This window comes from Sipha flava, unplaced genomic scaffold, assembly GCF_003268045.1.
Source record: "Sipha flava isolate LNK unplaced genomic scaffold, YSA_version1 64_pilon_pilon, whole genome shotgun sequence".
NCBI lineage: Eukaryota > Metazoa > Arthropoda > Insecta > Hemiptera > Aphididae > Sipha > Sipha flava.
In genome coordinates this window covers 524,686-540,564 of record NW_020273604.1, presented here as the reverse complement: position 1 = coordinate 540,564, position 15,879 = coordinate 524,686, and the positions used below count along the sequence as shown (strand labels likewise).

At 35.6% G+C, this 15,879-nt stretch overlaps 1 protein-coding gene across 3 annotated transcripts in view; it reads left to right on the top strand.

Moving 5' to 3' along the window:
• The window catches only part of LOC112691602, a 63,913-nt gene extending 55,840 nt beyond the window's left edge, over positions 1–8,073 (top strand). For all 3 annotated transcript variants that reach the window (XM_025565913.1, XM_025565914.1, XM_025565912.1), the window contains exon 5: positions 7,727–8,073. In XM_025565913.1, coding sequence (XP_025421698.1) covers positions 7,727–7,827 — 101 coding nt within the window. In that variant the 3' untranslated portion in view covers positions 7,828–8,073. The remainder of the gene's footprint in view (positions 1–7,726) is intronic.
• The last annotated feature ends 7,806 nt before the right edge of the window (positions 8,074–15,879 follow it).

Sequence of the window (15,879 nt, the reverse complement as noted above, 5' to 3'; positions counted from 1 at the left end):
CCATTGGTAATCGGTTAAATATCCTTCCCTACTATTTTTTTTTCTAATAATTAGCATAAAATCATACTTATTGAGTTTTAAACACATTATCAATAACAAAGTTAAAAGTATCTAGCTAGTAGTCACTAATAGGATTACATACTACAAAAATTACAACCTCTAACCGTTAGAGTCTAACGTTTTACACCAGACGATCCATCGTCAACCCTATTATTGCAATACCTGACGAGTGGTTTTAGCGAAATTACAAAAAAAAATTTTGTTATGATTGCATAACCTGGTGTTGCATTGTGTGATGTTAAATGATGTCCAACACACTTATCAGTATAACAGGAGGGTTAGGGAGGATTATTGCTGCATTATTGATTATCGAGATGGCCACCTTGTTGAACACTAAATGCATTAACAACACTAGTTGAAATATATCACTTGCAACAGTTTGAACTGTGATAAAAGTAAAAAATATTGATTACTATTTGCATTTAATAGTCGATTCGATTCGGTAAGGCATCGGTTCCCAACTCAAGGTACGACACCCCAAGGAATACGCGAGATGATCTCAGACGGTACATGAAAAAAAATTGAGTAACCGTGGAAAAAGTTAAATTTGTTTTATTTAAAACGATTTTTTTCGGAAATATGCAATTTGTATTATTAAAAAAACAAATTCATTGTGCATGCGCGAGTGTTATGTACAGATTTAAGTTCAGATACCATAAAAAAGTTTATTGTTAAGTATAAAATCCATTGAAAAAATAGAATTCAAATTGCATTGCTCTAAGCAAAAATATTGGGTGTATCCAATTATCGTTTATACATTGCGTATGTGCAATTTGTCATTTTATTTGTTGATTTGTAAAAAAAAAAAAGCTATCAAGTCAAATTGTACGTGAACATTTTTCAAAATGTGTAAGTGGTACGCACGGATATTAAAAGGTTGGGAACCGCTACAGTATAAGGTAACGAGAAGAAAGTCTGACGTGAAATTTTGTCACATGCATTTCGGCCTTATGCATCCACTCTATGTATAACTATACTACTATGTCCATTAGAAGCTATACCTAAATTACATTTAGGTTTTTCAAAACAAAATCGTTAAGCTTTCTAAAATCACATGTACACGTATTGCTATGTTCATTAGTTGTGAAATGTATCACATTCATGCATTGCATAACAATAGTGTCACATTTTCTGAAATCACACGTCTTCGACAAAATTAAAACTAAAACAATCAAATGGACGATACATGGAGTGGATAATATAGGTCAAGATGGCCGCGGTTTCCGCTATATTCAGATTATATCAACCGGAATTGGGGTGGATCAAGGTGGTGGCATTATAACTTACGATTGTATACCGGTTAAGGCACCTCACTGAGCGGAGGGGTCGTGGCCCTTGTTAAACCATCACAATGGCCCACTTTGCGGAGGGTTTTATATCAGTGATGTATGGCCGGGGGATTTGAGTTAAGTTTAATAAGAGAAGGTAGACAAGCGTACGGTAGGTTAGATTACGATAGGTCAACAGGGAGGCACATGGATAAAAGGGTATTGTATTATTGGGGCGTAGGGAACTTGAGGTAGATTAGAGAGGACATAGTTTTGATCGAGAAAGTTTAACACATAGGGGCGGATCTAGGGGTGAGGTTCAGAGGGTCAGCTGACCCACAGTTAATATTCGTTGACAAAATTGGCCTTTTGGAAATTTTTTTCTCTTTTTAGACCTTGATTTGGGCTCTTGGACAGTTGACCCATCGGAGTTACTAGAAAAAATGAATGCCTTGTTCGTTCAAAATTTAAAATTTTTCAATTCATAATTAATATTTTAAATGATATCGTTTTAATAAAAAGTTAAGTAAATCATATTTCATTCTGTACGTTTGTAGCGCTAATAAAATTAGATTATATTTATTAATCGTAAATAAGTCATTATCGGTGGTATCACTAATTCTAAAATGTAATATAAATATACTTATACACTTTTATGACAATATTGTGTTTTTTTTTTTTTTACAAGGTATTCATTTCTAATTCAGTTTCATCTCTAATAAATGGCCTCTTGAAATGGCTTGATTCACAGTTCCCCGACTCTGGATTCGCCCCTGTTAACACAGCAATGAATTACCCCGGAGTGGTGAGGCACGAGGGCTCTAGAACCGTCCATTTCACACTAATCCCACTTGCGCCCATCTTTTCTATCCTATTCTTCATTCTTTTAACGTTTTTCTTTTCTTTCATTTTGTGTTATTACACAACAACGGCCGATGTGAATATAATGATAGGATATTCTTTGTGACGCATAATATCGAACCGTCTGTACAGTGCGATTGTTCGGTGACCGTTGTTCAGATGAATTAGAAATTCGTGAGCAAATAGAAAACGATGAGAAATCGTTACGTGGTTTAATACTCGTCGCATGTGATATAAAATCCATGTACAAACATTCGTGTGTTCACATAAATTATTATATTTTAAAAACGGTACGCAGTTTTTATTTTTATTTTTTCCTCCAATAAACCGATCAATAATTTCTGTAATCGTATTTTGTTTGGGTTTAGATGTTGTTCACGTATCCAACCGAATATTATGTTTTTTATGTAATTTTCTGTTCGTATGATTTAAATACATAAACGTGTAAAAAGGCAAAACGTGAAAACCATGTAATAATATAATATAGTTATTATAGTGTATTCGACATCGTGGTATAAACCATAGGTGGTTTGACATTTTTCAGCTAGTGGTTCAAGCATAGTTAATACCACCCACCTACCCACCAAAAAGTCATATAAGGTACAAAAACTTACCTAATTATTATTAAATTGCCAATTGTATACAACCTATCGCTAGTGGCGGTTCCTGAGAAGTCACAAGGGGGGGGAGGAGAAAACATTTTGCATACATATTCCATTTATTTTTTCCTTTTGGTTGATACATGAGAAGTAATTTTAAGTTCTATAAACTTTATACCACAATGACATAATATAAAAATATAGGGTATCAATATAAAAATTAAAACAAAAATTAATTTTCTTATTCAAACTTCATTAACAGACAAACATTTTTGTAAACAATTAACAGTTTTGACAAAAAATTATCGGCAAAATTAAAAACGATTTTTAGTAAGCTGTTCATTCATATTTTTAGTTTTTACACGGCTCAAGGAAGGGCGTCCCCCTCCCCATAAACCACCCCTGTCTACCGCTGCCAGATGCCAAGATCAAGTACCCATCTATAAAAATGACACCCATCCCAAAATATTTGGTGGTTCAGTGAACCACAAAATTCATGATCAAGCCGCTTCTGGTATAAACATCAAACATCGAGTTAGGTATGATCCGATTATGTGTATAGATCCCAATAGTGCACATTTTTTCCTCGACGACTGTACCAAACCAATAGTACTGTTAATAACTGTTAACGTTACGTGACTGACATGCCTGTTAAGATGAATAAACTCGATTCGCACGGCGAACGAAAGAGGTACTTTTATGTTCTTGTGTTGTTCATAACGTTTCGAAAAATCAACACGAACGAAAAGAAAAAAATATATCAGTAAAATTGTATATATATTATTTATTCGTCGTATATAAAGCTAATAATTTTTTCATAAAAAACACCGACGTGAAGTAGTCACAAACCGAATAATTTTCGTGTAATCCCGTAGATCAACTCGTTAAAACTGCAAACGACGTCAAATCGTGCGATATCATGACAATTTATGCAACCATTAAGTGACCAAGACGAGACTACGACGAGATAAGTAAACAAAATTAACTCGTGACAAATACCGTGTTTATAAAACGAAACAAATTTGAATCTTCTGAAAATCAATCCACTCGATCTGTTGTACAGCAAAACGTACAATCTTAAACGGATTCATAAAGGATTCAACCTTTAGATTGATTCGATTAATATTTTTCTATTTCAACCGATAAAATGAAATTAACGTTGAGAAGAAATTGAATAGGTAAAAAAAAAAGTGATTTTCAAATCAGCCATCAAATGCAGAAGACATATTTTTCGAAAACTCAATATAAAAATTTGCAAAACGAAGAGTAAATGTTATAGAAAAAATGTCGACAAAAATGTATTTTCAACATTTTTCTTATCAATGGCTCTTAAAGTTGGTTATGGATTATATTTGAAAATAAATACAGACGCTTGTCTGAATAAATCTCACAATAAGTATTTATTCGGTATAGTACGCTAAAGTAAATACTTTTACTCGGGTCGATAATGTTTGCGTCAGTTAATGGTTTCGAACAATGCGAATTCCAAAATTAATCAACAATTACATTTAAATAACAAACGATTTCAGCTATATCTAACTATGTAATCAATTATCTGTACAAATATTGCACGGAAAATATGATATTCTGTTTGCGGTACCAATTTCGTACACAGTTAACATACCGCATTGAATCAATTGTCTAACACACTCATCAGTTTTACAGTTAATCTAAACCATGTCGAACAACAGCAGTGCCAATAATAGTTAATTTATTCATAATTATGTAATACTCGCGATTGTGACCAAAATTTAAACACGAATATAACCTATGCAACACTGATGCTATTGACAATAATCAAACGTCTATGATATAGAATTCTATATTAACGTTTAGTCAATAATCACTGCCGCATTATAATTAATATTTTATTTACAATGTTCCATGAAATTCATATCTACTGCACCTATAATATTAATTAATTTAGTTAATTAATTTAATTTATAAGTTAATTTAATTATATAAGTATCCTATTTGATAATAAGAATTATAATTTATAAGAACTCCGTATACCAGACACGAGTTGAGCTCAGTCGATTTACGTATCAGCTATTGTTAATGTATCCTTAACGAAATAGTTTACATTTTGTTATCGTGTAATTGTAATTAATTTTTTGGATGAAATGAAATAAAATTAAAAAAATCGTATGACCGTATATTTTCGTAATTATAACGTATCGTTTCAAGATCGCTGTAAATCCGGGTCCTCGCGTTTCTACTGTCCATTGGAATTCTCGGCCAGCGACCCATCCGCTCGCATCGACACATTCCGTCTCCGTTCGACGCAGGGACTAAAACTGTGTGCAGTATGACACACTTTGTTTACTATGAAATGTTAAGTGTGTAGTACGAAATTAAAACAATATGTTGTGGTCCTGTTCTTTATATTATGGTGTTTGTTTTTAATTTTACATTTTTTTATTCGATTATTTTACATGTTTTTAAAATTCCAAGATGTGTCAACAACAAAATCAAGAATACCAACTATTTTAACTGTATTTCTCATTACTGTTAACATTTGAAAGGGTAGAATGACAAAATCCTTAAGTGTGCAGTACGAAAAAGTATATATTTTAGCCTCTGGTTCGACGGTGTACAATCGGAAACGGGAACGGCGAACTGCCGTAGTTCGCGCAACTGTAGGCGCTAGCGTTTAGGCCAACAGTCGTGAGCCAACGTAAGAGGAGAAGCCGTCAGGAATCCGACCGGTTTGCAAGATTTATTTTTCGCATTCGTCCCACGAGTTCGTCTCCCTCGCGTGTTAAATGCATAACAAATAATACCGATTGAGAAATTATTTCGATCCTACCCGTATTTCTGTATTAGAAGCATTCATGTTATTATTATTATTCATTTTATTTCATGTCACATGAAATAAGACGTACTAGCCGTAAATCCGAACCGATGAAATTATTAACGATTCAGCTTTGACTAGCGAACATTTGAAACAAAAACCACTTAAAAGATGGTCTTAGATTATAATAAACTAGTTTATGATGGATGTGATCTATCATATCTCTCAATTTGTCATGACGAATTAAGATATGTGTTTTTTTAGTATTATTTTTTTGTACATAAATAATATACGGATGATGGCTGCTCTACAAATCCTGGTGATTCTTTTAGACGCAATTATGATTGTTACAATTCATATACATACATATATATATATATGACATTTTTTAAAGTATAACGTACGTACTAAAAGCCCACGAACGAAATTTGGTTTACTTTGTTTGTACAGTTTTATTCGAAACATGAAATTGCTTTGGACGACGATTACCATGTTACCACTTCGGCTGGTCCACGGGTGGACGCCAACAAGTTTTTTGAATACACCTGTACAAACTTTTTCGAAAAAACAATATTAGTGTAAATGTGTAATCAATCAAAACCATTATATACTTGAACGTGTCTAAACGAAAAAAATCTGGACAATATTTTTTCTGTATTCCGGTTTTACGGCCGGAATAATATACCACTATTGCGGATTGTATTTTAAATTTTCTGAAATTAAAATTGTGAATGGTTTAAAAAAAAAATCTGACGGAAACAATAGGCGTTATTTCGAAAATTATCTCACCGCGCACTTAAAAGTTACCATGAGTGATAAATGTCAATAACCCGGAATTATTTTTCTCCAGATTACAACGAAAATAATCAAATCAGATTTCGTTCGAAACGTAATATTATTTACGAGTGCACGCAGTTTTTTCGCACGTTCGTCGCGATTTTCTAGAAATCGACCTGGGAAGTGTAAAAAAATGAAAATTTTCAAGCACACTTTATTTCGATTTCTTATTTACAGAAGGACATAATGATATGTTATATTTATTGTACTTCGTAGTGGCGCGTTTACATGCAGTCACTACAGGCGCTTGTCTGCAGTGGCGCACATTTTGAGGAACGGAAATTGTTAAAAGGATATTTTATACAAGAACTCTGGGCGCTCATAATATTTCTGTGATAAATTGAACGTGTGACTACATGTCCAACCCGTAACAAGATATTATTTTATCCTTTTATTATCTAGTGATATTATCGACACTCGATGGAAAATGGTCCTGCGAACATTTTGTTGATTGCGTCGTATCATGTACACGGTGTTTCAAAAGTCTTCATCCAATTACGAACTAATATAGTTCGGCAACGGTTAATCACAGGTTAATGACCGATGTATTAATGGAAAGATTAGATAACTAAGTTTATTTTAAGTTATCTAGTTGATAAATTTAGTGCCGCAATGGTTAGTGAACTAGGAACCGTTAGTTTGTTTCATTATGACGACTCCGCAACAAAAAGCGTTTTGCGTCTTACGTTTCAATAAGTGCGAGTCGGCATTAACCGTTCAACGTGATTTTCGAAGAACTTAGGGAACTGAAGCTCCTACTGCACAAAGTATTCGACGTTGGCACCAAACGTTCCAAGAAAGTGGTTGTCTGTGTGCACAGAAACACTCAGGTCGATCTCGTACCTCTGACGAAAACATCGAGCATGTTCGACTGTTTCGTTCGAAGTTCATCACTGGCCAGACGTTCCCTTGACCTCACAAAAGGTGATTTTTTTTTTATGGGACTAAATAAAAGATAAAGTGTATGTACCACCATTACCTACAAACTTGGAAGAGCTTAAAATCAGAATCAAAGATGCTGTCAATGCCGCGACACTAGAAATTATCAGCAACATTTAGGAAGAATTTGATTAACCCATAGATGTATGTCGGGCGGCCGGTGGAGGTTATATTAAACATTTGTAACGAGAGTAAATAAAACTTGACTATTTTAAGAATATATTTTACTTTATTTCACCCTTATATCTTCATTTTTAATATAATTATAAATTTTTGAAATTGGATGAAGACTTTTGATACACCGTGTATTTCAAAAATATACATCAACAACTAAATAATCCAAATCTAACACGTTTATTATGTTTCAGACATTTGGAATTGTCGTGGGCATTGTGTACAAATTATTCGAAAAACCTATCGGACGAGAAAAATGACAGTTGAAAAACACATCGTTACCTACGTTCAGTGAATAACTCCCCCGACGATAAGAAGGTTCACGCGAGCGGACTGGTAAAGTACGAAAACGATATCGGAACTCGCGAAATCATATGTACGATATAACTCCGCAGCCCCGTCGTCTCAAGACCGGGGGATGGTTTCAATGAAATGTACAAGAGTCAACTCGTCCTGAAGTAGAAATAACGATTAGACGGAGAACTCAGATGAGCAGTGCATCTAGCTGGGTGCTAAACGAGTAACTTCCACCGGGTCATAATGAAACATGGCCGGTTTGACGCATACGAAGTAGAAAACGAACGAAAGATAATCTAATAAAACTGCGGTTAGATAAATATCACGGACACCTTGTGCTTATGCGGAGAAAAACAGACAATCATCACATGCACATCTTTCGTCCACAATTGCACTCCAGAAGACATCCGGAATGGCACAAGCCAAGGAATGAACGTGGTTCGTATCTGGGCCAAAACAGTATAAATCCACTAACAGCGTCCACAAAACACTCAACCGTAATATGGTTACTATCATATTATATTTTATTCTGTTTCTTGTCACTTGGTAGAATGATGTTTATACCTTATCCCATCTTATCGTGTATTGTTTATTTATGTTATTAATTAATTTATATTATGTTATAGTATTATTTCCGTTGTCAATATTACTGTTAAACAACGCGCCTGACACGAAAAAAAAAGAAAACATAATTTACTCGCCCGACGCAACGTCGTCCTTCACGCGTGTATATTTGTGCGGCGTAAACGTACGGATATATTATGTAGTAACGACGAAAAGAAGGGAAGAAAAAAACCGTCTGATGTACCTGGACTCGCCCCCGAATGACAACCTTTTGTACACCGTCTGAATACGGCAGTAATTATTTTTCACTGCAGGTCACCACTCGTCCCGAACGTACCGCAAGCTGTTCATGATTAGTTTACATACATACATACATTTTTTTTGTATTTTTTATTTTTTCTCAGAAACAAGAATACTGGGCCCCGCCGATACTCTCGTGTGTATATATACACGCAATATATAGACACACACATTTTGTACCCTGCACGGGGTGGTCCGCACGCACTAAATTTACATTCTAAAATTCAAAATCAAATAGAGTAAATAAAAATAAAATACATATTTTTTTTGTTTCGGTGTAATGATATATGCAATATATTTTATTTATCTTATCCTTGTTTATGTTATCACTCTCTACTTCGATTGAATTCAATAATTATTATAGATTTTCTGTTCTAATAAATTCGATCATTTTTATGAAGTATGAATTGTATGTAACGTTATAATTATAATTAATTAATTTATAAACCTTTATATTTATATGCGGCGCGCAAGACATTTTTATAATTATTATTCGGCCCTTTCCAAAGTCCAATTGGGGATCGCTGATCCATATGATTAGAAAAACAAGGAAAACCGTTGCGGTAGTAAAACACCGTTGCGGGTTTCTTTGGCGAGCGCGCTCACGGTCCGAAATTGAAAACTGCGACGAACCGAAAAAACGATTCATATCGAAGGTCGGTACTGTATGAAAATTAGTGATGGACACTAATCTGGATTTCATGGATCATCCGGATAATTAAATTCAAATTTTCTGTTCAGTGACTCATTTTTATGAGTTCATATAAATTTAATTAAGGTCACGCATTAAGGATACACTAATTGGGCATTCAGTCATGGTATCATCTTATATTCATAAGAATTTGATTCGAATTCGGATTTGAATATCCGGATGCACGGAAAATTCAGATCTTCGGATTTCACGCTTATCCCTAATGAACATTTTGTTTACCGTTGTGAATACTTCATATATTTTAAAATAATTGTAGATCAAACGCAAAACAAGAATGTTGTACTACAAAGCCTGTATTCGAATCGCATAAAAATAAATGTTCCTGAATCGGAAAATCAAATCCAAAGTATTTCGATAACATTGTCAAAAATGTTTTCCGGTGGTTTTTATTTTCGTCAGTTATACGGTATCGTATTCAAAGTACATGATTTGTTAGACAACAGTATCGTTGCAAAAGCGAATTCGTGGTGCGTCTACGGGCGCGGAGGAATTATCACGGTTACGGAGATTTTCACGTGCAACGCGCCGCGAGCTCACAATAATTGTGTGCGAACCAAAAATAAGAGAATAATACAAGAGTAATATAATAAAAGAGAACACCTGGATATGAAACCGTGCAGTGCAGTACGTCAAAACTACATCGGTCGAACTCTCTCGAGGACGAAACGCGCGTACGCGTTGACAGCAGTTCGGTCGAGACGTATTGCGTAAGCGTAAAATATATATTTTACTACCGTCGCCATTCCAAGAAGACATTCGTAAAAGAGACAAAAGTATTATTGTAATCGAAATATGCTGGTCGTGACAAAAAAAAAAAAAAAAAAGCGCAAACGGAGGCGCAAAACCTATCGTGCAACGTTTTGCCTCGTCCGAGCAGTATTCGTCGTAAAATGTTCTACATTTTTTATATTTTTTTTTTAAAATTTTTTCTCGCTCAGGGAAAATCAAACGCAGTAGTTGGTAAGTTATACATAGTTTTATATATGCGTACTATATAATGACGCCGTCGTGTCTTGCGGCCGCATGAACGTGGTCCGTTGGTCCTTTGCGGTGCGCGCGACGTATGGCAGCAACGTGATCGCCGGCGGAAGGGCAAGACAGAAGGGACAGCTGACCAGGGGTCCGGGCCTTTCATATGATCTCATAATTCGTATGCTTATGATTTTGTTATCGAAATAAAATAACGAGTGCCTCCTGTCGTGCGAAAATGTGTACGGTATTTTTTTCATGATACCCCCACCAATGCTTCTCGAAACCGTGCTCGTGAACAGCGGCGGATCCGCAGCGCCAGCGAAACTGTGGGTCGGGCTGCTTCAACAGGCCATTTATTAGGGCTGAAAACGGACTGTAAATGCGTGCCTTAAAATTACACAACGCGATTAGCATGACACGTCGAGTTTGATCGTGATTACCGTTGAAAACATTAACGTTTATCTCATTCTACAAAGGACATTCCGTCTCGCACGGGGTCCGATGCGGAGATGTTTTACCGCACTTTTACGACCAGTGGCGTCGTTCGTGTCCCCCGATCTAACGTTGACTTTGACCACCGACAGTCGACCCACTTGAAGAGCGTATAAGAAGTCTCCGCGAGGCCAAAGGTCGTCGGCAACGACTGTTGACCGCCAGTCGGCCGACCTCCCGAAACCAGCAAGTGCTCGCCGCACGACCGTGTAAACGCACCTTTCTCGGCGGATCCGTCGCGCGCGATATCGTTGCGAAACGTGCGCCCGTCCGCAAACCGCGGGGGCGCCGACCGTGAAACGGTTACGCGCACCGAGACCGGCCGGACACGCACCGGAGTCGCGGCCGGTGCCCAAAGATAATAATAAAAAATAGTAAAAAGATGATGATAATAATAAAATAGACAATGATAGTGTTACGTAACGTGTGTCGCAAATTTAATGATCAACGCTAGCCGGAACAATAGGGGGACGCGCGCAACGAACCGTAGGGGAAAAACGCCGGTGGGGGGAACACAGACGAGCCGAGGCGGTGGCACGGAAATGTCGTCCTCGACGATAAAGCATCGCCGGTCCGGTAGCACACGACTACCACGGAAGAGTTCGTTCATTTTTATTGTCATTGATCGAGTGATCACTGATCACAGCCGCAGGCTTTTGAGCAGACGTTACGATCAACAATGGTTTATTCGCGTTACCCGACCAGGGCACGGAAGTTGTAGGAGCTGAGAAAATCATGATGCGAATGTGCGCGGGAAAATTGTAAGATCTGATTTTGTCAACACATCAATCGTGTACACAGAAATTAATTAAAACTGAAAAAAAAAGTGTAAGCTCATTGTTGGCATTTCGACATCTTTTATTGAATTTAAAATATGTTATTTGCATATTTTAAGTTGAATACGAAAAAAATACATGTTTTATAATGCCGTTCAGTCCAGTGTCGACCGTCGCATCGAACGCACGCGTTACGCTCGTTAGCGCTATCTGTTGCTATCTAACCTAACCACGCTGTTTTTATCTATATAGATAAATCGTGATCGCTCATTAAACATCATGTCTCGTAATCAAAATCGGTCTAAACGTAATTTATCATCGTCCTCGTCACCCTGGTCGTCTCCGACTATTACCGGCAAAAAAACCCAAAACTTTTGTCACTCATAATCGATATGCCTCACTCTTTGAGGATATTGACCATACAATCGATGTATTCTGCCTTCTACCGGTCTCAGTTACATCTCCCTCTACGGGTGAGGTCGTGGTCAATCCGAAATCTATACCGGTGGAAAATTCTTCAGATTGGACAACCCGTAGGTCACCACCAATATTTATATAAAACCCAGCCAACCTTAATCAGCCTAAGAGCGATCTGATCTCCATGGTTGGACCTGATGGTTTTACCTTGTCAACATCTAAGGAGTTCCTTAAAATTACAACTAATGACTGTGGTCACCACACAAAAGTTTTGGGCTATCTCACGGAGTCAGATCATTCTTTTCACACATATGCCCCCCGTCATACCCGCCCTGTCGTTGCGATAATTCGTCACCTCCATCATTCCACTCCCGCAGTGGACATCGATACGGTTCTAACGGATCTAGGTTTCTCTGTCCTAGGCGTTGAAAGCATTTTAAATAGGACCGACAAACGGCCGTTGTCACTTTTTGCTGTACATCTTACCAAAAACGAGTTTAACATGGACGTTTTTAAACTGACTAAACTACTTAATTCCAAAGTCATCATCGAAAGTCAGAGAAAAAAATCGCCACCAGCCACAATGTAAGCGGTCATATGGACACACATTCAGATACTGCTTACACACCCCTCGTTGTGTTAAATGCAGCATGGACCACCTTATTGCAGATTGCAACTAGTCACGCGATTCACCGGCTAAATGCGCCTTATGCTCGGGTGATCATACCGCCAATTATAAAGGCTGCCCGGTGTACAAAAAGACGAAATCATTCCACGATAAGAAATACACATCCGGTCCAAAAAGAAAAAAAACTACAAACATACAACTTATTTTAAGCCTCTCTTGCCTGAGGTCCCAGATGTTCAATCCAAGCCCAGAACGAGATCTTATGCAGAAGCTGTCTCAAACAATAACCCTACTTTTTTAAACAGCCACACTTACGAACAGTAATTTACCAAAATTATTTTTGACCTTTCCACTTAAATCAATCCTCTCATTACTCTCCTTACAGCTATTATAAACAAACTTCTTACCCCGTAGGCTAAACCTATTCCACCTCATTAACTTAATTAATGCTTATTTAAATCAACCTATATTTTATTTGTAACTATATATTTCATGGGCATCGGATCCATATTATCTCTGATACCGTTTTGTTATTATAATTATTTTCATTATTATTATCCATTATCAAATTATGATGTTTCTTTACTGTTATATTGAAATGTATTTGAATCTCTAATTTGCTATGTATTTTGTATAATTGTTGAGCCATAATAGTCTTTAACTGATGGCTAATAAAAAAAAATATATATAATGCCGTTAAGTGTTATTGCGTTGAACCACCAATAATTTCTTAAGAATTTTAATTTCAAATGACCGACGATTATCCGATAAAAGATTTTTGAATTTGAGAAAAACTCCTTTCAACGTCTGATTACAGGTTTTATAAGTTAAGAAAGAAAAAAAATGTATTTTTTTTTACAAATTATTTAATATGCACAATATGCAAATCAACAAAATATAAACTTTTCCCTAAAATTGACCAAATATGCAAAGTATATGATTTTAAAATTGACCCACGCATAACACGAATTTCCAACTTGGTGTGCTATAAAATAAGAGCATATAGAACAACATGCAACTCTTACAACTTCCGAATCTTATAGTGACTATCGTAGCAATAGTAAAAATATCTAAAACAAAACGGTTTTCGTGTTATTTCTCGCGCAGTTAAGCGGTTATTTTCCCCTCGTGTTCTATTGTTTGCACGAAGCGATAACAACTGCTCGAAAAAATCGTACACCTAAATTTCAAGGAGCTTCTCGGCTGCTAATAGAACTGGGAGCTGTTCAGTTTTACCGGAATGAAAATAAAAAGGGTCAACGTTCGTTTCTGCCAAATCTGATACAATCATGCCATTGATAACTACTTAAATTTTGAGTTGGAAAGTGTACCCTAATTTTTTTTTAAATTTTGAGTGTACCACTTGACTAAACATCTTTTTCTATTTTTGTATTTATCAAAAAATAAAATATATACACAATATAATGACCAAGTATACACAAAAGAGGATTTTTAATGTAAAAACTACGTAATTATAAAAACATAAGCGTTTAACACATTAAAATTCAATTAAATATAAGTGCAGTCATTGATTTTATTATTATTCATCATAATGATCAGTTATAATTACAATGACTAATGAGTAGAGTCCGGATTTCAATGCAAAATGCATATTTTTTTGGTTTTCATACACAATGCTCTCTAAGAACATAATTCGTTTCATGTAACGAGGGCTTCAAAACTTCAAATTTTATTTTGCATTTTTTTGCATATTTCGACGTTTTTTCATTTTTAGAGCATTTTTAGTATATTGTGTCGTTTTGTTGGTTTTTAATGCATATTTGTTCGATATACTAAACAAATTTAGCCTATTCAAAATAAAATTAAAAAACAAATTATTTTTTGATATTTAAGTAGGTTTATCGGGTTTTTCCATACACATTGTCAATTGTTGCATTTATTTCATAAATTGTCAATCTATTTTTCGATTCAGTTTTTATCTTACCTGAATTTATTATTGACGATGGAACGTCACCAGTATTCGATCAAATAACAAAAAAATCAGCTAGTTCGTATTACCTCACAGATGTTGCTCGTATTACGTTTGTTTTTGATTTTAATGTATTAAAAAGTGTGTTAAATAATGCCCAAAATAAAAAAAAAATTGTCATTTTTTCATTTTTAAGGTCATTTTTGTGGTAAAATGCATTTTTTAAGGACATTTTTGGATATTTTTTAGAGCATATTTGTATGGTTTTAAGTGCATTTAAATCCGGACCCTACTAATGAGATAAATAACAGTCGTCAGTATTGTATTGAATGGATTAGAACTTACCTTTCAAATAAATCGAATGTTAGACATTGAATAACAATAGTGCAATAAAATTTTCTTCGGAAGATAACTCGGCTAATCATTAACGAACTTTAGGCGTACCAATGGTTGGGTACCGCTCTAAATCAAAGCTCTACCTAGAGACCAGTAAGGAGTGTTCTCAACGATTGTCGATGGTACCCAAAAACTATTTTTTTTCTTTCTATTCTTCTTCTTCTTGTTGGTTTTGGCCTTCAAGACCATCCCTTTATACAGATTTGTCGTCATCTTCCTCTACCTTCTGAAATTTTAAACCATCGTAACCGCGATCTACCTAACGGTCTTTTCCCAATCGGATGTTGTTTGAAAATCGCCTTAATAAATTGTTCTTTCTATTATCCATCCATATCCACTTCTGTATTGAAGTATTGATCTAAATAATTCGTTTGTTCGGGGTAATTTCGATAACCTTAGCAGAGTAAGAAGTAGTAAAGCTGGAGACCTCTTGGACTCATCGCGCGTTTCCCGTTTCGCAGCCCGTAGTTGCGGTCAATCGGACGATGCGTGTGACGAGTTTTAAACCGTGGTTTCCTACAATCATGCGATTGCGACTGCGCGGTTTGGAATCACAAAACTGCCGTCACACAGTGATTTGTATTATAAATTAGCATGTATTAATTAATACCCTTTAAATTTAGTTAAAGTTAAGAAAATATCAATTTAATTCGTTTTGGACATGTTAAGTGCAAATTTTTTTATCGGTTTTGAGATCTGCCCTTAATTAAGGGTAAAAAAAAGCAGTTTTTCAAAAAGTTCATAAAACTTACATATTTTATATACATAAACTAACAGGTTTTATGGGTGTAGAATCCGAATATCATTCCTTTTTATAATAAGCCCCTAGTTATGGTCTTACGAGTAATAGAGGATGTTTTTAC